The sequence below is a fragment of the Hibiscus syriacus genome, unplaced genomic scaffold (assembly GCF_006381635.1).
Source record: "Hibiscus syriacus cultivar Baekdansim isolate YM2019G1 unplaced genomic scaffold, ASM638163v2 tig00110339_pilon, whole genome shotgun sequence".
Classification (NCBI taxonomy): Eukaryota; Viridiplantae; Streptophyta; class Magnoliopsida; order Malvales; family Malvaceae; genus Hibiscus; species Hibiscus syriacus.
In genome coordinates, this window is record NW_024062692.1 from 2,083,617 (window position 1) to 2,111,526 (window position 27,910).

At 36.7% G+C, this 27,910-nt stretch overlaps 1 protein-coding gene and 1 long non-coding RNA gene across 2 annotated transcripts; one reads left to right on the forward strand and one right to left on the reverse strand.

The window, feature by feature from the left end:
- Nucleotides 1–496: 496 nt before the first annotated feature.
- LOC120120491 lies at nucleotides 497–8,704 on the reverse strand. The gene is made up of 3 exons (XR_005515905.1): nucleotides 8,409–8,704; nucleotides 8,224–8,318; nucleotides 497–541 (listed from the first exon to the last, which is right to left on the reverse strand). It is a non-coding gene; the product is annotated as an uncharacterized LOC120120491 (long non-coding RNA).
- Nucleotides 8,705–9,846: 1,142 nt separating this feature from the next.
- On the forward strand, nucleotides 9,847–26,507 carry LOC120120489 (ATP phosphoribosyltransferase 2, chloroplastic-like). Its single transcript, XM_039140131.1, has 11 exons — nucleotides 9,847–10,148; nucleotides 10,425–10,484; nucleotides 10,581–10,694; nucleotides 11,005–11,070; nucleotides 11,156–11,263; nucleotides 11,398–11,481; nucleotides 18,217–18,318; nucleotides 24,903–25,016; nucleotides 25,104–25,184; nucleotides 25,335–25,454; nucleotides 26,359–26,507. The coding sequence occupies exons 1-11, from the start codon at nucleotides 9,903–9,905 to the stop codon at nucleotides 26,452–26,454; spliced, it is 1,191 nt and encodes a 396-aa protein (XP_038996062.1). The 5' UTR covers nucleotides 9,847–9,902; the 3' UTR covers nucleotides 26,455–26,507.
- The last annotated feature ends 1,403 nt before the right edge of the window (nucleotides 26,508–27,910 follow it).

Genomic DNA, 27,910 nt, shown 5'->3' on the forward strand with positions numbered 1-27,910 from the left:
AAGATAGGAGGAAGTTTTAGGGAAATAGGGGAACTTCCAAGAATTCAAAGCTTGAGAGTAGAAGAAAAAAACCCAATAGAATCATAGCAGTGGAGTTTTCATTCTCAAACCAAAGATTGAATTGTCATTTTTTGATGGAAATAACCCAGAAGTTGGGTACGGAAATGTGACAAGTATTTTTCTATCTTTGTTATTCTTGAGTTTAAAAAAAATAAAAATGACAACAATGTACTTAACAAGCAGAGCATAAGCATTGTAACCCCCTCAGACCGATGCTGATAGTCTGATCCGATCCAGGGTGTCACCTTAGGGCCACTGAAGCGACCCACTGTAAAAATTTCAGAAAATTTAAAACTTTTATTAAAACATGTAAACTCATAAAATCATTTGTCACTATTTAAAAATAAAACAGATTTTCAGACTCGTATATAAAACAAAATACAATTACATGCCCCCTAATCACATGTACCATATTCTGCAAGCAACTCCGGAAAAACTCCCTTACTGAAATCGATAGTTGCACTGGTACAATTCTTTTAACCTGCAACGGTGAGTAATAGAGTGAGATTTGAAAAGCTCAGTAATACAAAACTACCAGATGATGCTATAGGACATGCAGATAAATGGAAAGCCATAATTTCCTTATTGAATCAGACTTATACAAATTTTCGGAATAATCTGAGGTTTCACTGGTAGTTCATTGAATAGAAACCGTGAATATCTCAGTTCATAGGAAGCATTCATAGTATCACGTTTTCAGGAGATCGAATAGGATGTCTAGTGTGTTCCAACAGTACCATAAAATCATAATAGGTACACTAATCAAATGATAGTTCAGTAAATCTCAAAAATCATACTGTAGTGGAGCTTTTTAAACTCGTAGTTTAAAACCATCGTATAAAGAGTTAACCTAAGGGAACATCTTAGGGCCTGAGAGCCTACCCAAGAAAGTTCGGGGCCACGGGGCCTACTTAAGAACACATCTTAGGGCCGCAGGGCCTACCCGAGAATGATCTCAGGGCCGTAGAGCCTACCTAAGAGTCACATTAGGTTCATAAAAATTTTTCAGCATGATCAAAGCTGTACTTTACAAATCTGTATCTCCAAGATACAATTTATACAGTGATACAAATCCATAAGCCTTTACCGTTAAGTCGGTGCATCCATAAAACAGTAACCATAGATTTCAGTGTACCACATGTTCAAACAATAAAACAATTTTTTTAATATATACATGGAACACACTAGAGAATCCAAGTACTTTTCAGAGGTATTTTGTAATTATCATTATGGTTAACATGAACCTGTGCAATTTGATTCCAGGAACGATGTCCTATTGAAGAGAATCGATTTCTAACCGATCTAATCAGACATTTGAGATTGATACTTTAGAATTCCCCTATGTTTCCATGTGCATCAGGAAAACGTTCAAGAACCTTTATACATAATAATTCTAAATTCAGATTTACTACGAGTGATTTCATTACCCAAACAATCAGGGGTATTTAGGAATATACTTAAATTCATAAGATCTCAGCTCAATTGAACCAAATAGGGTATTCATAATCTTTTCCTTCTGCGTTATATGTGTGTTCAGACATGACCGAAGTGATTTAATATGAGAATGTAGAAACAAATATTCAAGACATTTACAATCTATGTTGATCGATCGACTTATTGAACAATTCGAACTAAACAACTCTCAGAACTAATACATGTCGACCCGTCAATTTACATCCTTTCCAGAGTATTTACTCTTTAACACTAACAATTATTGTCCATAATTCATCTTTGTAATCATCGCTGAATAGATCTTCCAATAGTCTTTATTTCATTTTCACGTTTCAACGATATCAGGAAATACGGACGTACTTGTTTCATGGTTCATGACCAATAACGACAATTCATCATGTATGTTCATCAGTGTTTCCAAACTCATCCAATCACATATTAAATCCTCAGTCATTGAGATTACTTTGTTCGTTTAGCAAACAAGCCTATCCCGATTACTTCAGAGTTTTCCATATTAATTCAGATGTTTCTGAATTTCAAATATATATTGCATTTCCTTTCAATTCAATTTAGTCATTCTGGTATTTGTGGTTGATTTATCTTACGGATATCCATTTCTTACTATCGAATGTGCTCTAGCGTTGAGCTGAGTTGAGTACTTTTAGAATTATCATCAATTCAAACTTGAGGAGACGAACAAACATTCAAGTGGTTCCTATGTCATTCAAATACTGATATAACACTAACATTGTTTGTCTGGCTTAAGTTGCGTTCCATAACCTTTAAGAGCATTATAACATCAATTTTTATTTGAATTTCTTAAATAATCTAAGACATTTACTTAGTCTATGACATAAGGGTATTTTGGTCCTTTTTGTGCTCAATGTTCTTCCATTCATTTCAAAACTTGAGGATATACATTCATTCATGGGCTTGGTGATATTCGTTAATCATTTCTTTACAGGGGTATTTTGGTTATTTTACAGATCTAGGGTATTTAAATCATTTCTTTCCGTCCGATCTTACTATTAAATTAAATCTTATAATTTATTTCAGTCTTTTCGAACAATTCTGACAAAAGAACACTCCCGATAAATTGTTCTTCAGGTATTTACTCATAACTCGGATATTTTCGGGTCAAGTGCCTTCTCAAATTTTATAAACGGAATATCAGGAATTTTTCTGCACTAAGTCAGGATCTTAACAATCAAATTCGTACTTAATCGAGTTAAGTACGAATCTTCAAAGTACTTTCTCATTCAAGGTCAACACGAACTATTTTACCTCTCAAGGGCATTTTCGTAATTTCTTAACCAAATAATTTCGATATTAACTCTTAACAAAAATAATATAATTTAGAGATCCTATGATTAATTGCTTTCCTGAACATTCTCTTATCTTGAAATGAATCCTTAACATACTTCTAGTGTATTGCACAAACCCTCATGTGATTAAAATTCGGTTATCCAAATTTTTCAAGCAAAACTAGCATTTCTTATACACATCTGTAGTTTTATCAGATAAATAAGTCTTTTCAGAGTTATTAATCAACTTCCAGGGACAATTCTTGACATTTTACAACATAAGGGTATTTTCGTAATTTTACCCAACCAGAGTATTCTCATAATTTCTCATCCGAGTACCTTTAGTATTTAACCTTTGTTGATATAAAATATAAATTACAAATCCAGGGCTGATTCCATTATCACTAATCACAAAACTTGTAATTTAATTCTAACAGTCTCTCAATCTTTTATATTAATCATTCGATCCGTATTCAGTTACCGAGTTTTTACCGCATTTATATCGAGTGTATAAATTAATCAACTCCACCAAATTGACCAACATTATCTTATTCATGCATTTACCAATATCAACATGTTCCATAAAACTTAAAGATGTAGTAAAGTATTACCTCGATTTCTGTGTCATACTGATCGATCATAAAAATTCCATTCGAATTCCCTCGATCTTTAATTTAACTTTCAATAATTCCTCAAATACATGACAATAAACATTTCATAAAAAACGGGCTTAATTCTGAAAAACGGATCGAATCGGGTGATTAATCAGTGAAAACCAACTTACCGGGTTTAAATTTGGTGAAACGGACCTCAAAAACGGATTTAGGACATCGAAAAACGTCAGAATAGGTATACACGGTTAAAGTCAAATGTCGTTTAATGCCCGATCAACGCCAGTTAACAGTGGTCAACGCTGGTCAACGGTTAACGTAGGTCAACGGTCAACAGTCAACCATTTTACACAAATATCACCCTAACAGAAATTAATTACAAATTTAGCCACCTTCTAAAAATATTTACAAAACTAACACCCAAATTTTACACAAATATCACCATAACATAAATTAATTACAAAATTAGTACCCCTACGCGCAGTGGCGGCGCATGAAAAGTGATGTGATGTCGAAAAATTCCTAAAATTTATTTTAAGGCATTTTGAGACACTTCTCAAGCTCGGTTCACAATTTTGAACGACGGAGTGCTCGATTCTGAAACATCAAAAACTTTGACTTTCTCACCCCTCCACTCGTCGGCGACGACGGAGAAACGGAGGACACCGGTGAACTCGAAACGATGCAAGGAACACGATGGTGCAGGAGGTGTCGAAAACGGATGGTTGGATCGTCGTGAATCGACGAAAAACCAACTGAAATCGAGTTAATACCGACGATACTTCCGACTGAAATTAACGACGGACGACGACGGACGACTATTCATGACAAAAGGTTTGAGGGGTTTTGTTCATCGGTCGACAACGAATACGATGGTGGTTTCGGTTCGTCGATCGAAGGTCGGACGAAGAGTAGATCGGAGTTGAAAGGAGGGTTGATGGAGAGGAAAACTGGGAAAATAATCTGGAACTGCGCACGGGGAAGGGGTTTATAATTCATCCCATAAAATAAATAGGTAAACCATGAGTTTAGTCACTGAACTTCCTTCACTTCTTAAAACGGTCTGCCAACTTTGAAATTTTACAATTTAATCAACTGTTTCTTTCAAAATACCAATTAAATTCAATACTTTATAATTTCTAAAATTTAGCCCCTAAATTGGGTTGTTATAAGCATGGTTTGATGGTGATGTAATGCAAAGAAATAAAATTACTTGGCATGGATTTGTATCATACCTTTGCCATCGATTTTGTGATAGAGGCCAGACAGATATCATCGACAAATTTAATAAGCTGTAACAAAAAACTTCAGTTGACGAATACCTGGACAGATTTGAAGAACTAAAACCTTTTATGCTATAAATGAACTCTCAATTAGGGGAGGAATATTTTGTATACAATTTCCTTAGTGGTCTCAAAGAAGAATTAATGCACAAAGTCAAGGTCCTTGAACCAAAATCAGTGGCAGAGGCAGACATTAAAGTAAAGTTATACGAGCTCTCACTAGAGATAGAGAGCAGAAAATTCAGGGGTCCCTATAGAACCAACTTCCCTAACAATCAAAATGTTCCTCTGAAATCTCCTATCTTCCTATGGGAGCAACGATGAAACCAAATAATACTCAAAACAATCAGAAACAGAACTTGATTGACTACCAAAGAGCCAATAATCTGTGTTTTTGGTGTGAAGAAAAAATTCGGCCCAGGTCACCAATGCAAACCTAAACAACTAAATATAATGGAAGAGGAATTGCAAGATTCAGAAGAGGAAACAATGGGGGGTGATAAAACAACTTAAAACTATCTGCAATAAATTAATTTGACAAAAAAGGAAATTGAAGAGGGAGCACTGGAAATTTCTCTTAATGCCCTCACAGGTAGTGTGGGCCACAACATGCTAAGAATATTGCGATCTATCAAAGGAGAACCCCTCAGCATCTTGGTAGATACCGGTAGCACCCACAGTTTTGTGACAGCGGGATGGGCAAAGGCTGGTGCAGAAGTAGTGTCTAATAAAACTTTGGTTATTACAATAGCTAATAGAGATAAACTGTACAACTCATCCACTAGCAAACAATTACAGTGGAAATGCAAGGTCACAAATTCGAACATGATTTTCGAGTTTTGCAACTAGGAGGAAGTGACATGGTGCTAGGGATGGATTGAATGCAAAAATATAATCCAATCAACATGGACTTTAATCAAATGACCCTAAAATTTTTAGAAGTTGGAGAATAAGTGGAATTACAAGGAGGGGAAAAATCCACTGTTATGAAAATTATCTCGGGTGAAAAATTTCAAAGGATGACTGAAAAAAATGAGGAAATAGTGGGAGAAATCTATGTGCTAGACACCGAAATGGAAGAAATAGATATTCCAACAGATTTACAAACTGTTCTCTACAAGTATGGAGTAGTTTTCCTTGAACCAAAAGACTTACCCCCCCAATCAAAGCCATGATTATGCTATTCAATTGTGAAACAAGGAGCAGAACCAGTTAAGACCTTATCGGTTTCCGCATCACCAAAAAACAGAGGTAGAAAAACAAATTGCCGAGATATTAAAATCCTCTATAATTCGGACTAGTAAAAGCCCCTTCGCTTCACCTTGATTATTGGTTAGGAAGAAAGATGGAACTTGGAGGTTATGCATAGACTACAGACAGCTAAATGCCATGAATGTCAAGATTAAGTTTCCTATTCTGAACGAACTATTGAGAGCTAAATATTTTTCAAAAATTGATTTACGATCAGGTTATTGATAGATTCAGATTAGGGAATATGACATACAAAAGACAACATTTAGAACCCTCCATGGTCACTTCGAGTTCAAAGTAATGCCATTTGGATTGACAAATGCTCCAGCCACATTCCAATCCCTTATGAACGAGTTTTTTGCACCTTATTTGCGAAGGTTTATCATAGTTTTTTTTATGATATATTAATTGACAGTAGTTGTTGGCAAGAACACTTGCAACAGTTAGAGTTAGTTTTTCTATAAAAAAAATAGTTAAGAGTTAGTTTTACAATTATTATTGGATAACAAGTTATTTGAAAAAAAACAAGTGTTTTTTTTACAGGAACAAGTAGAATATTTAGACCACATTATTTCACCACAAGGAGTAGCCACTGATCCGAGCAAGATTGAAGCAATGCAAAACTGGCCACTACCAAAGAACCTTAAAGCCTTGAGGGGATTTTTGGGACTCACTGGATATTATCGAAAATTTACAAAAAATTATGGAGCAATCAGTAGACTATTGACAAACATGCTTAAGAAAGATGGGTTCAAATGGACTCCGGAGGTAATATTTTTTTACTTGAAGCAGATCATGTATGAAGCACCAGTTTTAGCTCTTCCTGATTTTACTCAATTATTCTGCCAAGAAACGGATGACAACTCAAAAGGAATTGGTTCAGTGTTGTCTCAAGGGGCAGACCGATAGCATTCCTAAGTAAGGCTCTAAGTCCTAAACATGTGGATCTGTCAATATACGAAAGGGAGTATCTAGCCAGTTTAATGGTTGTTACCAAATAGAGGCATTATTTAGAAGGGAATACGTTCATTATCAAGACCGATCACGAATCCTTGAAGCATATATAGAATAGAAGATTACTACAACAATTCAAAAAAAAAAGACTCACTAAGCTATTGGGATTGAATTACATCATTCAATATAGATAATGAATGAGCAACTTGGTCGCAGATGCATTATCTAGACAAATCGAGAACAATTCTACACTACAGGAGATGACAACCACCATAATAGTTCCATTTTGGGTTCAAGAGGTGGAAAATAGTTATAAAGATGATGAGTGGGCTAAAGAAAATATTATTAAATTAGCCTTACAGTATAAAGGGGAGGATCATTGGACATATGTTCAAGGGGTGTTAAGGTACAAAAAAAAGGGTTTACATTGGACCATCGGCAGAACTAAGGCAGAAGATAATTACATTGTTACATGACTCCCCTGTTGGAGGGCATTTGGGACCGCAAGCGACTTATTTCAGAATTAAACAATGCTTCTATTGGCAGGGCATGAAGGTAGCTATTAAGACTCACATTCAACAATGTGATATTTGTCAAAGGATTAAAGTTGAGCACGTTCCTAAACCAGGGCTGCTACAACCATTACCTATACCACAACAAGCATGGGATGTGGTCTGCATGGACTTTGTGGAAGGACTTCCATAATCCTCAAGATTCAATTGTATACTTGTGGTCATCGACAAATACACAAAGTATGCCCATTTCATTCCCCTCTCTCATCCCTATACAACTAAGGATGTTGCTAAAGCCTATTTAGAACAAGTTTTTAAACTACATGGAGCACAAAAACAGGCTGTTTCTGACAAAGATCAAATTTTTTCAAGTCTTTTTTTAAAGAGCTTATGAAGCATTTGGGAACCGAAAATCTATATAGCACAACCTATCATCCAGAAACAGATGGACAAGCCAAGAGGTTAAACCAATGTCTTGAATAGTATTTAAGAAGTTTTTGTTTCCTTAAACCCACAACATGGGTGAAGTGGTTGTCCCAGGCTAAGTGGTGGTACAACACCAACTTTCACACTGCCTTAGGGAACAACGCCTTTTGAAGCCCTATATGGTTACAAACCACATATTCTATCATGGGGAGGAGAGTCAGCAGTTGATAGTGTGGCAGAACTATTAGCTAATAGAGAACATTTACAGAAACTACTTCAAGACCAATTGCGAAAAGCGCAAGCTAGAATGAAACTCTATGCATATAGAAAACGTTCGGAGCGAGAATTTCAAGTAGGTGATGACATTTACCTTAAGCTTCAGCCGTATAGGCAAACCTCAGTGGCCATTTGACAAAACCTCAAGTTAGTTGCTCGTTACTAAATCAAACGAATTGGAGGAGTGGCCTACGAATCGCAATTACCACTATCGTCACGCATTCACCCAGTTTTTCATGTGAGTTTGTTAAAAAAGAAACTAGGAGACGGGGTACTTACTTCAATCGAATCTCCAGAAATGGCTCCTGATGGCACTCTAAAGATTTACCCATACGAGTGCTCGACAAAAAGGTTGCGACACAACTCTTGATTCAGTGGGCTAACATGGGAGTTGAGAATGCAACGTAGGAATATTTTACTGTTCTACAATCACAATTTCCACAGTTTGATCCTTGGAGACAATGACCGATTGAAGCGGGGGGAATTGTCACGATGAAGGGGGAGAAAATAGGGAATTGAATGAATTAGGGATTTGGATTGGAGACTTGATTCAAAGATAAGAGAAGTTGGGGAAAATTATGAGGGAATCTGTGACAAATGAAAAGGATAACGTTTAGTTAAATGAGAGCATGTGGGTTATAATTGTAAGCCCATTAGTGAGTTGACTTGATCCCAACTGTTGTGAGGACCGTTAGTAGGGATAGATGCACTTATTATGACATCATTACTCTAACCTCTTTTCAAATTCTTGAATCATTTCTTCTATTCTCTTAGTTGACGAATCGTGACATCACAGGGTCACAACTGTAGAACCAGGAATCCAAGTAAAATGTCTCTTAATAATTTCCTAATTTTGGGGCTACATGCACTCATCAATTATTATGAGTCTATTTTATTTTATATAGAAACACCTGTGTGTATTATTTTATATGAAGAGTAAGGGAAGAGGAACTCCCTAGGAGTTTGAGTGTTTAGATATGATGTTATTATGTTTTGTAAGTAAAAAAATATTTGTTAATTCGAATTTGGGTTGAGTTAGGTTAGATTTTTTTAAAGGTGAGGTAGATTGTGTCATATTCAGGTTGAGTAAGATCATGGTTTTTTTTAACGGTGAGGTAGATAGCGTCAAATTCGCGTTTAAGATAAAAAAGTTCAATAGATATTATAATTAATTTTATTTTTTATATTGTTTTTTCAGTTAGGTCTTTATCATATATATTATATTACTTTCAATTTTGCATTTTCTGTCTTTGAATTTAATTGTGTTTCGATGTAAATACTCTATACATGAATTGCTTGGGGAATGTATAAGTTGTGAAGCATGGTTCTAGTCCCTAATTACGAAATAAATTCAAATTTCATTGGAATTTGTATTTCAAAATATAAATTAAAAATCACGAAAGCAAATAAATAATAATAATAATAATTTGTGAATTTTATTTTAATAAAAAATAATTTAAATAGTTTTAAAAAAATACATAGTTTGGGGGATATTTTTCTTTAAGCTTTTTTTAATGCATGTCCCTTTTAGTAGGTGATTTGACTCATTATATGGGTCTTACCCTGCGGTCAGTGGTGATTGCGTGAAGTGCATCGAGCAGAATATCTCTGACCGCATCCAACCGTACCCCACCTCTTTCCCTCCCACTCACAGTCGAGTATTTGCGACCAAAGGAAAAGTAATCTAAAAAGTATTTCCCTTCCATTCGCGGCGGCTGGTTTCTTTGTGGTACAACTCGTAGTTAGGGTTTTATTTGGGTCACCCATTGTACAATGTCTCTCTTGCAGCCTTATTTCCAGCAATGCGCCACGGCATTTACGCCCGCCTTCTTAGTCTCCTCTCCTCACCCATTCCACGTATCGGTTTCTAAACGTAGCTTCATCTCTTGTTCCTACTCTCAGTCCCAAACTGCCGTTGTTGATGACACGATCGACAGTAAAATCGCTGAAAGGGATGAAATTCGTTTCGGCTTGCCTAGCAAAGGTCGCATGGCTGCCGATACTCTCGATCTACTGAAGGTACTGCTTCCTTCACAACAAAATGAAGTTTTAGTTTTTTTATTTATCTTTTTTTGTTTATTTGTTTAGAAAGCTGATTTATGTTCATAGGATGCAAAAGCTATTAATGTCAGTGAGAAATTATTTTTGAAGTTCTAACTTTTTAATAAAAATTGTAGATAATATCAATAATTATGTATGAATGTGTTTACATTTTAATCACTTCTATTCAACTTGTTTTTCTTGTTTGAAATTAATGTTCTGATTCCTTTCAATCTTCTGTATCTTCTGCAAAAGGATTGTCAATTGTCGGTTAAGCAGGTCAATCCGAGGCAGTATGTTGCGCAAATACCTCAGGTTTCTGCCACTTTTCTATCTCACAATTTGCATTGTAGCATCTATATCTTATTTTTGTATGGTCGATATTCAATGCTTAATTTGTTATTCTCCCAGCTTTCCAATGTAGAAGTATGGTTTCAGCGGCCCAAAGACATTGTCCGGAAATTGTTATCTGGAGATTTAGATCTTGGTATTGTTGGGCTAGATACTGTCAGTGAATATGGACAAGTAAGTTTTGAATTATAGGATACTGTTTGACTGTGGCCATCCTTTATAATGTTTTGCGATTGTGAAAATGTCACTAGTAATTTCAATTATCCAACTAAGTCGGTGATTATGTAATATGTAGAATTCCTGCCTTGCAAAGTCATATTTAAAGTTATAACTATCTCTTATATGTTGCCGTGTGAGTTATCCAGAGTTTGGTTGTAATGTAGTTTATTTTATACTGCATTTATCGTCTTCCTGTAAGAAAAAAAGAGTTGCTCTCAGAAAATTGAGTGCAGATTAAACTCTTCTTGTTTCAATATTTTCTCAGGGCAATGAAGATCTTATCATTGTTCATGATGCCCTTGAGTACGGAGATTGTCGTTTATCTCTTGCAGTAAGTGTTCTTTTTTCACAATTTTATATTGAGCTGTGTCTTCCTGATATCCCTACTAACCATTGTTTGTATTTTGTTTTTTCAGATTCCCAAGTATGGGATCTTTGAGAATATCAATTCACTGCAGGAACTATCCCGTATGCCCCAGTGGACCATTGAGAAACCTTTAAGAGTTGCAACTGGCTTCAATTATGTATGACATGCACTTCACTGATATTTGTAATTATATGCTTTCTGGACTCTTTTTCTCGTGCTATCTTTTGAAGTAGCTTATTGACAGAATGTTTCTATTTGAATTTAATTATTATTTTTTTTCTTTCTGTACAGCTTGGTCCTAAATTTATGAAAGAAAATGGACTGAGGAATGTGACATTTTCAACTGCTGATGGAGCCTTAGAGGCAGCTCCTGCTGTAAGAATTAAGCTCTCCCCAAGTACCTGTAATTTAGGTTTTTCTTTTGAAGTTTCTTCTTATTATGTTTTCGTTTAAATGTACCTTCCAATATTCTACCCATCTGTTGTGTCCTTTCTGTCTTTCACCCGGTTGATATATGATTGAGCAAAATGTTGTTTTCTTATTGAAGGTAGTGACTTTAAAAGTTAGCGCTAGTAATTCTAGATAAGGACAAAGCAATTTGGAGAAGTAGTCCCTTTTGCTCGTATGATGTTTATTTTTATTTTATTTTTTGATAGAAGATAGGCCTCATTAAAAACCCCCTTCATATCCTACATGTTACATGAGTAACATGAAAGACATAGGAAGGAGGAAAAGAGTGCCTCTGAATTTTATTAATCTGAATCATAACATACAACCAATCGCTAACCACTAACTGCTTACAACATAACACTTATTACATAACACTAAAACCAGAACACCCTTCAGAAATACAAACAAAACACCACACCTTAAGAACCACAACACAACCTATTAATCAACCTATACTAGCTTTGGCTAACTCATCCGCTTCCCAATTAGCAACTCTTAGAATATGCCTTGAAATAATACCCTTTCCTTCCACAAAAGTAGCTAAATCTCTCACCAAGGACTGAAACAAAGGGGTACATAAATCCGAACTTTTAATCCACTTCAAAGCAGTAATAGAATCCGATTCCAGGATAATCCTCTGACTTGGAATAGATCCTACTTCTTCAATGAGAATCAACCCTCTTTTGATCGCCAATAACTCTGCAAGTATAGGAGGATTGCCCCCAATTTTCTCTGAAAACGAACCAAGCAGCATACCCCTGGAATCCCTAATCAATCCACCTATTCCTCCTTTGTCCCATCCCTTAACCATCGCCCCATCTACATTAAATTTTAGGAAACCTTCTGGAGGAGGTACCACCTAGATGAAGGAGAACCCCCTTTTTTGTCTTCCTGCCAAATTTGCTAGTTTAAAATCCCCCACTAAAGAGTCGAAAGGAATTTTAACATCCTTAAATCTATCCCCAAACCAAGAAACAATTCTAAATCGAGCAAGAAAGAACACCAGCGCAATATCCACCTTCCCTTTCTGGAAAATTATCTCATTCCTGCATTTCCAAACCGACCACAACATCGCCCTTGGAATAAATTTCCAAATAGTAAAGCTCGGAAGTAGGTCATCCCACAAAATTATAAAATCGATTAACTTCTTAGGAACCACAAAAGAAACATTCCAGTCCCTTAAGAATCTAGACCACAAATCCCATACCACCTCACAATGCAAAAATAGATGTGAAACCGACTCCTCACACTTCCCACACATCGGGCATAAAAGGTCATCAATCCCAATCACTCCTCTCTTCAACTGCTCCTCCTTAACTGCCACTCTATGATGTGCAACTTGCCAAACAAAAGTTTCAACTCAGGGAGGTGCTATCCCTGCCCAAACATGTCTATCCCAAGTATCATCCTTCCCATCATTACCCTCCTAATCAAAAAAATTTGTGATGCACGATTTAGTTGAAAAACAACCCTCGTCATTTCCTAACCATATCCAACAATCTTCCTCTAAAAATGAGAAAGTGGTACTATTCAACAAGGAAATAAGCTGCAACCATTGCTCAACCTCCCAATCCACCAAGTTCCTTCTCACTTGAATATCCCACACCCATCCCAAAGCATTATTCAGCCTAAATTCTACAACCTTACCCCCTTTGTTATTCGATAGAGAAAAAAGCCTTGGAAACCGCTCTTTCAGAGGAACCAGACCCAGCCATACATCATGCCAAAACTCCACTGATTCTCCATTTCTAGCTCTCAAACACAGATTTTTCCTAAGACAATCCCCAAATTCATCACTAGAAAAGAAGTTCTTAACAACTCCTCTCCAAATCCAAGAAACACGAGCTGTCCAATTATTCCCAATCATCATAGAATTCAAATCCAAGTTGTTCACACTACACATCACTTTTTTCCACCAGGAACTCTTTTCTGAAGCAAATTTCCAAACCCATTTCCCAAGTAGAGCCTTGTTCAAGAGCAACAAATTCGGAATTCCTAAACCCCCAACCTCTTTAGCTTACACACCAACTTCCAATTCACCCAATGAATGCTCCTTTTTTCTGTCGAACCTCCCCATAGAAAAGCTGCCATGATAGAGTTTAATTTGTTGAACACACTAATTGGGATCCGAAAAATAGAAAAGAAGTATATGGGAAGAGAGCACAACACAAATTTCACCAAAACAACCCTTCCAGCCAATGATAGGGACTCAGCCTTCCATCCAACCAAACTATTATAGAATTTCTGAACAACAGGCTCCCACAAGGCAAATGAGTTCCTCTTGGCCCCCAACGGTAATCCTAAGTACTCCGAAGGAAAAGATCCTATTGAACATCCAATTTCCTTAGCCCAAGAAGCTAACACCTCCTCCTCAACATTAATTCCAAATATTCTGCTCTTTGCTAAATTTAACTTCAACCCCACCAATAATTCAAAAATTAATAGCACCCTTCTAACATTCAACAAATCACGAATAGTTGCCTTGCTAAAAATTATAAGATCATCTGCGAATTGTAAATGTGATAACATGAAGGAACGTTCATGAGTACCTAGCTCGAAACCCAAAAACAACACCTTGTCCACTGCTTTAACCAACAACAAATGCAACAGCTCACCTCCCAAATTAAACATCGTAGATAACGAACAACCCTGTCTTAATCCTCTTATAGTGTGATTTTCTCCGTTGGATTCCCGTTTGATAGGACCGAGATGGAAGCAGTTGACACATTTATATATCCATGAGCACCATTTATCTCCAAACCCCATTTTACTCATTATTTTCATCAAAATCTCCCAATCCACTGAATCATAAGCTTTCTTAAAATCCACCTTAAAAACTACCCCCTTCAATCCTTTTTTCCTCCAAAAATCAATACTTTCATTTGCAATAAACGAACAGTCCATAATGTGTCTCCCCGGTATAAATGCAAATTGTGACGGACTTATAACTTCATTAATGCATAAGCCCAACCTTCTAGCTAATGCCTTTGAAAGAATTTTATAAAACCCTCCAACGAGGGTAATTGGCCTAAAATCTTCTAGCCCATCCGGATTCACCCTCTTAGTTATAAGATAAATGAAGGAGTGATTGATCACCATGTCCCATTCCTTCCCCTCATAAAACTTCTTAAAAAACAGCATCATAACTTCTTTCAAACTAGACCAGAATTTCTTAAAGAACCCTAAATTCAGTCCATCAGGTCTAGGTGCTTTATTGTTGTCCGAATTAGCAATTACTTTCCAAATTTCCTATTCAGAAAATGGCTTCTCAAGAGCAATACTTTGCTCATTTGAAAGTTTTAGAAACTCCAAATACAATTCCTTAGCCTCCAGTGTATTTTTCTGGTTAAACAGTCCCTTAAAGAATTCCACCACCGAGGGTTTAATCACACTAGGATCAGAAGTGACTTCATTCCCCACTTTGAGGGACTTAATACAATTCCTCCTTCCTCTACCTCCAGCACATTGATGAAAAAATCTTGTGTTCTTATCCCCTTCCAAACTCCACTTCACTCTTGACTTTTGTAACCAAATCGATTCTTCTTTTTTATAAAGGTCCCACAGTTCTTTTTTTGCTTCCACAAATTGCTTCATAGACACCATGGATAGGCCTTGTTGCATATCAATTTCCAACTCCTGAATTTATTTTTCCAAGCTACTAATTTTTTTGGGAAGCTCTAGGCAACCCTTCTTAGACCATCTCTTCACAACATCCTTCACCCCTTTTAACACACTGGAGATCGGTTTTTTCTTCTCTACTTTACACAAATTAAACAACTCTTCCACCATCATCTTACCAAACCCATCCTCCATGACGTAGTTGAACAACTTGAACCGTTTAGGACCCCAATTCCATCTCCTATTTTCTTGCAAAATCATATTATGATCCGAAATAGACCTTGCTTGGAGGCTTTAGCTTATCATGGGAAAAAATGATAAAAATCTCTGATCCACTAGAAAACGATCCAATCTCACATAAGTTGGAGCATCCCTATTATTGCACCATGTAAATCTACCTCCAGCCAAAGGCAAATAGTCTCTAAAAACATTCATTAAAACCGAATTCACTTCACCTCCAACCTTCTCTTCCTGTGACAAAACAACATTAAAATCCCTGCCAAGACACACTAGACAGTTTACATTCTCCAAAAAAGATAACTCCCCAAAAAATAGCTCCTTTTATAAATCCACACTCGGGCCATACACATTTATGAACCAACAAGACCCTTATAACTCTTCCATAATTCCTTTTACTGCCACAAATCTCCTATGAATGACCTCTTCCTTAACATCACACTCCTTTTCATTCCACAACATAATTAATCCTTCAGCAAGACCTTCAGCTGAAGATACTGCCGAGCCAGTCAAAAATTTCCCTCCCATTTTTCTCACTAATGAATGACTCACTACTTTCATTTTTCGATTCTTGAATAAATAAAATTATAGGCTTCTTATCATCAACAAATCTCCTTACAACTCTAGCTTTTACCCTCCTACTCAAACCTCTAACATTAAAGACATTAATTTCCAATTTGACATCTATATCAATCGAAAACCTTATAAGCCTATACCCCTTAGCTACTCCCATTTGCTTCTCTCTCATTAACCAATGTAATTGCTCTGTTCATGAATGCTTGTTTTCCCCCTTTAAATTTAACCCCCAACAATTTACTTACATTCCAACACTTAAGTGCCTCTGCCCCTCCTTCAGCCTTATTTGTATAAACATAGTCTAAACTTGTACCAGCACAACTCTTAACTCCCCCCTCCTTGATCTCGAATAGACATGATTATATAAGCCTTTTCCCTCTTTACGAATGGCCACACTCTTACCAGAAATTCTGTGTTGAGACAGCGATACAGGCCCAAAGTGCAGAGGAGCCCGAGACTGCACATAATTATTATCTGCTATAGAAATATGACAACCCATGCTTATTCTCACATACTCTTGGTCCATCCCACTCATCACTTGCCTTTCCAGGCCTTTCTGAAGCCCATTATCCCATTCAACTTTGTCATGCCCAAAGGAAGCACCTCTCATACTCTTCCCATCTTCTCTCCCTTTATTAAATCCTTCCGACTTATCTTGCTGGATGGGGACATCTCCTGTAGCTGTCATTCCTTACACAAGTCGACCGAAAAAGTATTTTTTGAACCTATGCAAAAATTCAAACCCCCCTCGGTTTCTTTGATTTTGCCTTGTTGGGATCCTTGAACACATTCCTCTACCCTATTTTGGGAGTCTGACACCTCCTGTAAACCCACCTGCCCTTCCTGTCGAACCTGAACATCCTCTTGGCTCCAGTCCGAAGAGCTCTCTTCCCATGGATCCTCTGAAACATCTTCTTCAGCCATTTTTGATAACTCAGGAAAAAAATCCTCAGCACATTCAACCTTGATTTTAATCATGAACTTTCTCCCATACGCATTAATGATGATATGTTCAGGAATGTCAAATGGACTCTTGACCCTGAGGAGCATCTGCGCCACTCTACAGTCCACTCTTTGGGCAGTTTCCTCTTGAATCTTCACTAACTTACCCCATCTGGATGCCAAACTAGTAAAGAAAGGAACCAACCAACAATTTAATGGAACTCCTATCATGGAGATCGCACAATAAGCTAGGGGGATACTTCCTTCATCAAAAATAGGCTCCAATCTTTCAAACCATAAAGACAAAGCTTCCCATTTTTCTTTCATCGCAATCTTCCTCTCCTCCATCGACTGGAAAATTACCAGACAAGTATTCTTTGCAAAGCCCCACCTTACCACCTTTTCTTTGAAGCCCTCATTCCTTATGGCTTTCTGCACAAAATCCACTTCAAAAATCACCTTGCAGATACCAGTAAGGGATGATCTCAACAATTTCCTCCACCAGAATAAGGACTTCCATAGGTTTTTTCACCTCCTTATTTCTATTACTACCCTCTTGAACACCCTCTGGATCTTTATTCACCCCAACAACCATATCTTTATAAGTCCTTCCATCAAGAAACCTATTCATCATCTCCATCTTGCCTACCACTTCAACTGGAGAAGACGGTCTTCCAGTCTTAACCCCTCCTGTTTTAACACTTTTTGATCCTTCACCTCTACCACCTTTCTGACTCCTCGTCCCAGTTATCTTCTCATATTTAGCTACTGTCACAGATATTCTCCTTCCATTAACCATGACATTATTCATCTTCTCCACTACATTTCACAGATCCTCCTTGCTTGCAAAATGAACAAACGCAAACGTACTAACCTTATATTTCGGTCTCTTGTTAATAAATGGTATGAACACCCTAATGACTTTTCTATAATAACTAAAACAATCCCATAATGCACTACAGAGCACTCTCCTACTAAGATTATTAACGAACGCAGACCAAGTATCTCCTCCATGGACCTCTCTAACTTTGTCAGCAGGAAACTTGCATTTCGAAATCTCACTCTCTCTCTCTAACTCTCTCTCTCCATTTTTTCAATTGGGCTTTCGCTAACTACGTGTTTATTTTAACTATTGTAATCTCCTATTTCAATAATTCGATTTCTTTTGCAATACCTCTTTTATTCTTTCCCTCACCTTCAATTTATTTTCTTAGATTATAACATGGTATCAAATAACTAAATCTATCTAATAATAAAGCAGCTAAACTCCTTGTATGATGTTTATAGATGGGAATAGCAGATGCAATTTTGGATCTTGTGAGTAGTGGGACAACACTGAAGGAAAACAATTTGAAAGAAATTGAAGGTGGAGTTGTATTGGAAAGCCAGGTAACCAGATCTTTTACTTTTCTTGTTCATGTAATGTTCAAGCGAGTGATCTTATAGTCTATAGTAAGCAATTTGAAATGGACTCTGTTCATTGATAATCTTAGCAAGAGAGTTACGAGAGGTGGTTTAAGGGATTTTTTTAGTCCTTATGGTCAGATTCTGAGAATTTTTATCCCACATTTTTTAGAGAAACCAAACTATAAGTCTTCAACCTTTGCATTTGTCCAATTTGCTGATGAAGAAAGTAGAAAGAAGGCAATTCAGTATATTCATGGTAAGTGGATTGATGGGAGAAGGATCTCAGTAGGGATTGCTAAATATCAAAAGACTATGAGGAGGGAAGTTGCTGAAGGGAAGAGGATGATGGGCAACAAGTCAGATAAACAGGAAAAAACACAAATCGGGAAGAAAGCTGAATCGGTGAGAAGCTTGAGGGATGGAAGATCTTATAAGGATGTTGTGAATAATGGCCTTAATGCGATAAGAGAACAAGTTTCAGGGGAGAAACTGGAGGGTACAAAGTAGAATGCAATTGGTGTTAGGAACGTATGGGAGATGCATATTCCGAGGAACCATTCGGAGTGGGTTAAGCGATCATCAACAGGGATAATGAAACATTCCTATGAGCAGGATTCGATAAAGGAAGCTTTGAAGATCGAAGGACTGGGATTTGAGATATCGAAATGGGGTTATGCATGGAATGCTTGCATCATTACATTCAATACGATTGAGGAGCTTACATATGTATGGAAGAATAAGAAAGAAGAGTTGTTCTTATGTTTTGATTGGTTTCTGAATGATGGAGTTCCATTGGCCCTTTGCCAGGTAGAGATGTATGGAATGCCTCTATTGTGCTAGAATGAGGCATTCATGGAAAAACTTACTGGGAGATGGGGAAAATTTATTTGTTTTAACGAAGAATCAAAGAGCAGATCGGATTTATCAGTGGCAAAAGTATTGCTAAGAGTGGAAAGTCCATTTGATATCCATGATACGGTTGCTATTGGTTCTTATGGCAGATCGTTCAAAGTGAAGTTATCCCTGGGTTCTGTTTTGAAAAAACCAGATGAATTGAAGGGGAAGACGGAGGAGAAATTTTCAAAAATTTTGCATAATGATTATGTCATGTCTATGCAGGGGGATAGGCATCGTCCTACTCTGGCGACTATTAACCGAGAGATATCAGAGGACGCCAGACATAAAGTCTTATCTTGGCTGAATGATAAAAAGAACAGTGGAGTGAATGGAGTCAATAGGGGACAAGTCCCATCGAGTAAGTCAAATGAAGAAATTGCAAATTGTGAGCTGTCAGTTTTTATAGAAAATATGAGTAATCAGAATAGGAATCACGTGGGTCTTGGATTAAGGGAAACTTTTGACCCAGAGGATAAAGCCCAATCAGATGAAATTGGGGTTGATTTTTCACCAATAAGGAAAATTATCCCTACTGGGTCTGCTTTTAATCCTAAGTGGGTTGGGGAGAAGACTAATACTGGTAGATTTATGCCTCAGCCCAATAACATTTCGGTTAATCATAGAGAAGTTGCAGATGAGGGTGCAGTTATGTTGGTGAAAGAAAAGAAAGGGGGAGAGAAAGAAATGTCAAACAGTGAGCAAGATGTTGATATGGATAAAGAGCAGCATGTTGGCTTGAGGAGTCAAGAGGAGAACGATGCAGTTAATTCATTGAATTCTAATGATTTTGAGAGGCAAATTCTCTGTTCTACAAAGGGCTGGCTCAAAGAAGCATAAAAGGGTTAAGGATGATAAACAAATTGATCTGAATGAGGGTAGCTCTTCCAGCTCGTGTGTGAGGCAGAGAAATTCAATGAATCAAGTTGGAACTAGTTCAGAGCTAATTATGGATGGTCAGATCAAAAGAAAGGAGACTAGTTTGTCCTCTTCCAAAATTCCTATTCAGTTTCTTCATCGAGCAAAAAGCTTAAATAATCAGAGGAGACTAAGAATTGCTCCACGACGTTCAGGTAGTGTGTGCTCAAAGGGGGAAGTGTCAATAAGTTTTTTTGATAGAGTTTATAGAAGGGTGTATAGAAGTATGGTCAGGGATTCTTTGGAACAAGACAAATCCTCCTCAAAGTCTTCACACTCTTCTGTTAAAGCTGTGAAAAAAGCTGTTGCTACTAGGGAAGTTTGTAACATGTTGGGGATTACTTTCAAAGGGGGGCAACATTTGTTAAAAGAGGAGATTATGAAGATGGAAAGGAAGGGGTCTAGGAAAGAAAGGGAGTAATTTAGTCTTCCTTTTGAGGGGTTTTAAGATTTAATATTCCAATGTCAAATCTTAAAATTATTTCATGGAACATAAAGGGTTTAGGGAGAAAGGAAAAAATAAGAGCAGTAACCCGACTTGTAAATAGGAATAAATCGATTTTTTTATTCCTACAGGAGACGAAATTGAGTCAATGCTTTAATGGGTTAAGAAGGAGATTAGGGGGTAAGATGCTTCAAGGACAGTTTTTATCCGGCTGATGGGTCAGCAGGAGGGTTGATGTGTTTATGGAATGATTTTTTTTTCAAGTTACATGGGAAGAAAAGAACAGCAGATTTATGGCAATCTCAGGAATGTTCAAGTTGTATAAGTTTGAGTGTGTATTAATTAATGTGTATGACCCGTCTGTTGAGGAAGAAAAGGAAGAGTTCTTTAGGGAGTTGTTGAGTTTTGTTACAAACTTAAACCTCCCAGTATGCATAGGAGGTGATTTGAATGCCTATCTTAATCCATCAGAGAAATATGGAGTTGCGCAGAATTGGCATGCCCTAGATCTGCTCAGATCCTTTGTTCAACAAACAAACCTCATTGATCTCCCTTTATCAGGAGGTATGTACACTTGGTGCAACAATAGAGTCTCCTACGTGGGTAAGCCTAGATCGTTTTCTGGTTAGTAGCAATTTTCTACAGGGTTTCCCTAAATTGATACAACAAATTCTACCCAAATCTCTCTCTGATCATAACCCTATTGTTCTGGAAGAAGATGGGTAGAACTGGGGCCCTAAACCTTTTAGATTTTTTAACTATCTATTAAAGGAAGAAGGTTTTGATAATTTGGTTGAAAATTTCTTGGCTGATTTGAAAAAGAAGGGAGGTAGGGGAATTTTTAACTTATTAAAAGGTACTAAAGAGAAGATAAGGAGTTGGTCCAGCAGTAAACATATGGGGATCTCAGAGTCTATTTCAGAAATTGATTCCAAAATAAATGATTTGGAATTGAAGTCACAAGGTGCTGCCTTTTCTCCTCAAGACAGGGACCAGCTATTGTTGTTTAGAAGTGAGTTATGGAGACTGCATAGAATAGGGGAGAGCATTTGGCGCCAGAAGTCTAGAGTGAGGTGGGTCAAAGAGGGAGACAGGAACACGAAGTTTTTCCATTTAAGTGCCTTGAATAGAAACATATTTAATGCCATTAATGCTTTGAAGGTGGATGGTGTGGAATTGACAGACACAGTTCAGATTAAGTCTCATGTCTCGGATTATTTCAAAAAAGCTTATAATACGATTAATACGCTGGAAGTGGGAGAATTTGAACTTATCTTTGCAAAGCTATCTGCTGAGCAAAGGGATCGTCTTGAGGATATTTTTTCAGAACAAGAAGTTTGGGAAGCAATTTCTTCATCGGCTAGTGATAAAGCCCCTGGACCAGATGGTTATACTATGGGATTTTTAAAGAAGTATTGGCCTATGTTAAAGGAGCAGATCATGAAGTTTGTCTTTGACTTTTATAGTGGAAGAAAATGGGATCACGGGGTTAATCATGCGTTCATCTCCCTAATCCCTAAGAAACTTAATCCAGAAAGTTTAGAAGACTACAAGCCAATTAGCCTTGTTGGCAGTTTATACAAGATCATTTCTAAAGTTCTATCCAAAAGGTTGGTTTCTTGTATAAAAGACTTAGTTAGCCCTTACCAGTTCACATTTATTCCTGGTAGGCAACTGCTAGATTGTGCATTCCTAGCTAATGAAGGTATAGATTATTAGAGGAAGCAAGGTAGGAAGGGGGTAGTCTTCAAAGTTGATTTTCGAAGAGCTTATGATACGGTGGAATGACCGATTCTTCTTAAAGTAATGAAAGCTATGGGTTTTGGGGAGAAATGGGTTTCTTGGATTGACTATTGCCTATCTTCAGCATCAATTTCGGTTCTAGTAAATGGTTCTCCTACTGAGGAGTTCCCAATGACAAAAGGGTTAAGATAAGGCTGCAGTCTTTCCTCTCTTTTGTTTAATTTAATTAGGGAACTCCTACATCTAATGTTGATTAAAGCTTCTGATTTGGGACTTTTTCAGGGGTTTGATATCGGTAGATCAGTTAATCCTTTCCTTTTGACTCACCTACAGTCCGCTGATGACCTAATTCTGTTCTGCCATGACTCTCTTACTAACATCCAGAATATCAAAAGAGTGCTCAGGATTTTCAGTTTAATGGCAGGGTTGCATTTAAACCTTTCTAAGAGTAAACTGTTTGGTATAAATGTGGAAGTTGCTACCTTAAATGAATAGGCGAATGATATTGGCTGCTCAGTGGGCTGTTTCCTATGGAATATCTTGGCTTACCTATAGGTGCAAAGAAAAATTCTGAAGTACTTTGGGAGCCGGTTTTACAGAATTTTAACAATAAGTTAGCTGGTTGGAAGGCTTCTTCACTGTCAATGGCGGGCAGATTAGTGCTTATAAAATCGGTATTATTTTCGTTACCGATTTTTTTCTTATCCATTTTTAAAATGCCGCTCAAAGTAAGGCAGAAAGTTAATACATTGATGGCTAACTTTCTTTGGGGGGAAAGGTCAAACAAAAATCGAATGCACTGAGTTAGTTGGCAGACAGTTTGTAAACCTTTGGAAGATGGTGGCTTGGGAATTTTGAATTTGAATATCACAAATAGGGCTTTGTTGGGTAAATGGGTGTGGAAATTTGCAAATGAGAAAGATTCACTTTGGAAAAGGATGATATGCATCGAACACAATGCTAGTCCTTAATCTCTGTCAGTTACCAACGTTGTTTCGACTCAAGACTCTTGGATTTGGAAAGGAATTGTGAACAATTATTTGAAAAATGATGACATTGGAGGATGTTTGAGGTCTCATACTAGGACTCAATAGGGAAATGGCAAGTCTATTTCGTTTTGGAGTGATGTTTGGGCCAATGACTTACCCTTGAAGAATCAATTTCCCAGGATATTTGGATTATCAAACAACAAAAGGGGTAAGGTGACAGATTTTGGTTGCTTTGATGTAAATGGATGGGTGTGGAATGTTCAAACAAGAAGAAACTTATGTGATTGGGAATTGAACCAATGGGGCGATCTAATGGTAACACTAAATTGTTTTAATTTATTTGATTCAATGGAGGATTTTCTTTCTTGGTCTGGGAAGGGGGACGGTTTGTTCTCGGTGAAATCCTGCAAGGTGGCTTTATCAAATAGTCAAGGAGGTTTTTTTTCTTGAAAAAGATGGGTTTGGTTAGGTTTCGCTCCTCCTAGAGTAGAAACCTTCCTTTGGCAAATCATACATAATAAATTGGCAGTCAAAATGGAGCTGAAGAAAAGGGGGGTTCCTATGGAAGACGCACTATGTCCACTATGTAAAAAGAATGAAGAAACAGTCCAGCATCTTTTTTTCTCATGTTCAGTTGCAGGGGATCTTTGGAACAGATTTTTAGAGATTTGGGAGAGCTATACAGCATTGCCTAATGATCCACATGTTTTGCTAAGCTCATGGTCTGATTTAAAGAAAAACTCGCACATATGGAAATTCATTCCGGGAGTAGTTCTTTGGTCTATTTGAAAAGCAAGGAATTCAGTTGTGTTTGATAATTATAGCCTTCATATAACCTCTCCCTTTTTCCTAATAAGATTTAGGTTGGCTAAATGGTTTCTAGCTAAGTTTCCCCATATCCAGATACAAGTTGATATGTTGGTAGGGGACCCATCTCTAGCAGACAGGTTTGGTTATCAGAATACTAACAGGAGTTTGATACAAAGTTGGCAGCCTCCCCAACAGATTTTTATAAATTTAATGTTGATGGGGCTGTCAAGTCTGATGGGTTGGCTGGAGGAATTGGAGGTATTTTGAGAGATTGTAATAGTATCATCTTATCCACTTTCTCTGTTAGTATTGGTCCAGACCCTCCTCCGTTGGCTAAGTTAAAAGCTATTAAGAAAGGCTTAGACATTTTTCTATCATCAGATTGGGCTGTAAAGGGAAGACTGATATTAGAAAGTGACTGTAAATTTGCAGTAGACTGGATTTTGTTGCCTAATTCTGTTCCTAATTCTAGGAGATGTAATTGGGAAGCAGATAAATTAGCTAAGGATGGGATTGGTTGATTGTAAGGGTATTTCTATAGGGTGCTTTAAGGATTATAGTTTTATTATGATGCCCTAAATGTATTGGTGTACTTTATTGTAATAGTTTCTCTATTCAATAAATTAAGGCACTCTTTTCCTCCTTCCGTTAGTTACTCTTTCATGGAGTTAACTAAGAGGGAGGTTAATGAGGCCTATTATTCCTATAAAAAAAATGGATTGCTTTTAGAGTACCTTGCCTTATGTCAAGAGTCCATTTGACTTCAGGCTGTCCTAGTTGCAAGCCGAAAAGCATTAATCCAGCGGAAAGGTGCCCTGGACACGACACATGAGATCCTTGAAAGATTTGAGGCTCATTTGAGGGCACTTGGTCAGTTCACGGTGCGCATATTCATGATTCATTTTTTGTGGATTGCTTTCCTTTTGCTTCCCAGCATTCTTCCTGTTTATATGTTTTTCTTATGGCAGGTAACTGCAAATATGAGGGGCGGTAGCGCAGAGGAAGTGGCTGAGCTAGTATTGAGCCAACCATCTTTAGCTGGGTTGCAGGTGAAGTTTGAAATGACATTGCTGTCAACACTCATCTTTGAAATGATCTTGAAGTCGTTGCAAATTTTAACTTGAATTAATTGAAGATTTTCTTAATGCTATTGCTAAATCTAAGAAGGCTCTGAAAATTATTAATATTTGCATTTCCAGGGACCCACAGTATGTCCAGTGTTTTGTAAGCGTGATGGAAAAGTAGCTGCTGACTACTATGCCATGGTGATATGTGTGCCGAAGAAAGCTCTATACAAGTCTGTTCAACAGTTGAGAGCGGTAAGTCATGATGAATTTTGATAAAGGCAACCTAATTGCTATGGACACTGTTGCTTAAATGCTTGCTCCTACTTCATCCCTAATCCGTTTTGCAAATGAATTTAAATCCAGGTCTAGATCTGTACTGTAATTAGAACACTTCATCTTGTGTTTTGGAAAATTTTAAAATAAAAACCATTAGACTAAGCTAAGGAAAAGGTAAAAAATGTAGTAATTATGCAAAATGTTGTAATAATTTGCATAATTTGGTAAGATCTTTTTTCATAATTTGACAATTACGCAAATTATTAGAAAAGATAAATCGCTTTACCTAATTTGTAACCTTTTATGTTATTGTTCTTAACTTAGCCTCATTTTAATGTTTTCATTGTAGAAGTCCTTATGTTTTTCTGTGCTTCGGAAATGATTTCCCACCTATTGATGACCATAATCGATACTCAATGCTCAGGCATCAATACCAAAAATGAGCTACCATTATATTGTTCTTAAAACTGAGAATTTGACTAGGGTATCGATACCTAAGCTAAAAAATTATCCTATTTTAAGTATTATTTGGTTCGTAGTTGGTTTGTTAATCATGTATGTAATCTGGAATATCCATGTTTAACGTGAAAGTATGCTTGGATGATATTATATGTGTTTAATGAAATTAATTATGTCATGTACAAGTCTATAGTAGTCTTTGATCGAATCGAGTCACTTCGGTGATCGATGCGGCGCTTTGGATTTAGCAGGGTCTGCAGTGTTACATTTAGCTTTTTTGTAATCATGCACTTAACTTGGTCCCAAAATAAAGAAAAGGAACTTGTTGGATTTAATAAGAAGTCATCGATACGTGGCACGGTATATGTGTAGTAGATATAGCAACTCCCCAACCCTGAATTTGAATATTTGTATGGTGCAGATTGGAGGCAGTGGGGTGCTAATATCACCATTGACCTACATTTTTGATGAAGAGACTCCACGATGGAGAGAACTTATTTCAAAGCTTGGCATGTAGCCCTACTTGCAGTTCACATAAAAGCTGAATAACTCAGTCTCAAGTTTTGGCGAGAGATAGGACTTCCAAAGTTTTGGTATTATTTCTCCTGCTTTTACCTGCCTTTCTTTTGTTAATAATGTTCTATCTCTTTTTCTTTTCCTTTGATTGTGTATGAGGACTGGGAATTGTTTGTAGTGTTGGTAGTTTGCGTCTCTTGTTGGGATGTAAATTGTTGACTTCCATGTTATCTAAATTATTCATTTTTTCTTAACTTCTTTTATCTAAATATACAGACAGTTTAAAAAATGATTTCACAATGTTTAGATGATGTACAGGGTCTTAATTCTTTATCTTTTGTATTTATTTAAAACAATACTTGATATCATTCAAACATTACTTGTGAAATATTTTTTTCACTTATAATGTGCTATTTATCTATAAAGCTAAGTGTCGATGTATTTTGAAGTGGTTTGAGTTCGAATCTTTTTACTAGTCTAAGGTAAATATAAGATAGTATATGTTTAAAAAATTCTCAACCATTTGATAATAATCTGTTTTAAATGGACCACCAAATCCAATGTTTGTTTTTATCACATGCCCTGTTTCAGCACCCACTCCGTCTACGGCATGGATAAAACATAAAGGATCACCTACAGGTACATTTTGCAAAGATTGTCAACTTCTATTTAAGGTTTCAACAGTCAAACTACTATATTCTCAGTTGGATATTTTGACAAGTTCGGCCCTCTGTCCCCAACACCCAAAAAAGAGGCAAGAACAAGAGGGGCAGAAAAAAATATAAATTGATTATTACCTTAATGTAGGATGCGACATTTAAGAATGTGTATCAAAAGAAAAGCAACTAAAAAAAATAGGAAACAAAGAACGATTATTTCAGTTAAGAAAGGACCTATTAAGATAAACAGAACAGAGCATGAGTTCAAATTAGTAAGATCAGATACATTAAGTCATTTCCTTGTAATAGTTACGTGTAATGTTGTACTCTCGGAAAGATGTCATGGATTGAATGTTAGCTTAATCTTCAGTCAATTACTTTACCTTGAAAAATGAACCTTCATTCTATTAATTTAAGCCTTTCTTAGGAATTAATTTCCATAGAATGATGGGATTTATTTGTTTTGCAGAAATAATCAGCGTGATTTTCCTATTTTTCATAAAACACCCTAAAATTCATAGATATAAGTCTTAAATTTTCCTATTTTTCATAAAACACACCAAAATTCGGAGATGAAATTAGAACATTCAAAAGTTTGAGCACCAATTTAGAAAGAGGGTCATAGTTTAGGGATAAAATTAAAATATTCAAAAATTTAAAATCTAATTTAAAATGAGTCATAATTGAAATATTCAAATGTTTAAAGACAAATTTAAAATGAAGATTATAATTTAGGATCATATGATGCAATAACTCTAGAAAAAGTTTAGGCACAAATGTCAGTGATGAATAACAAAA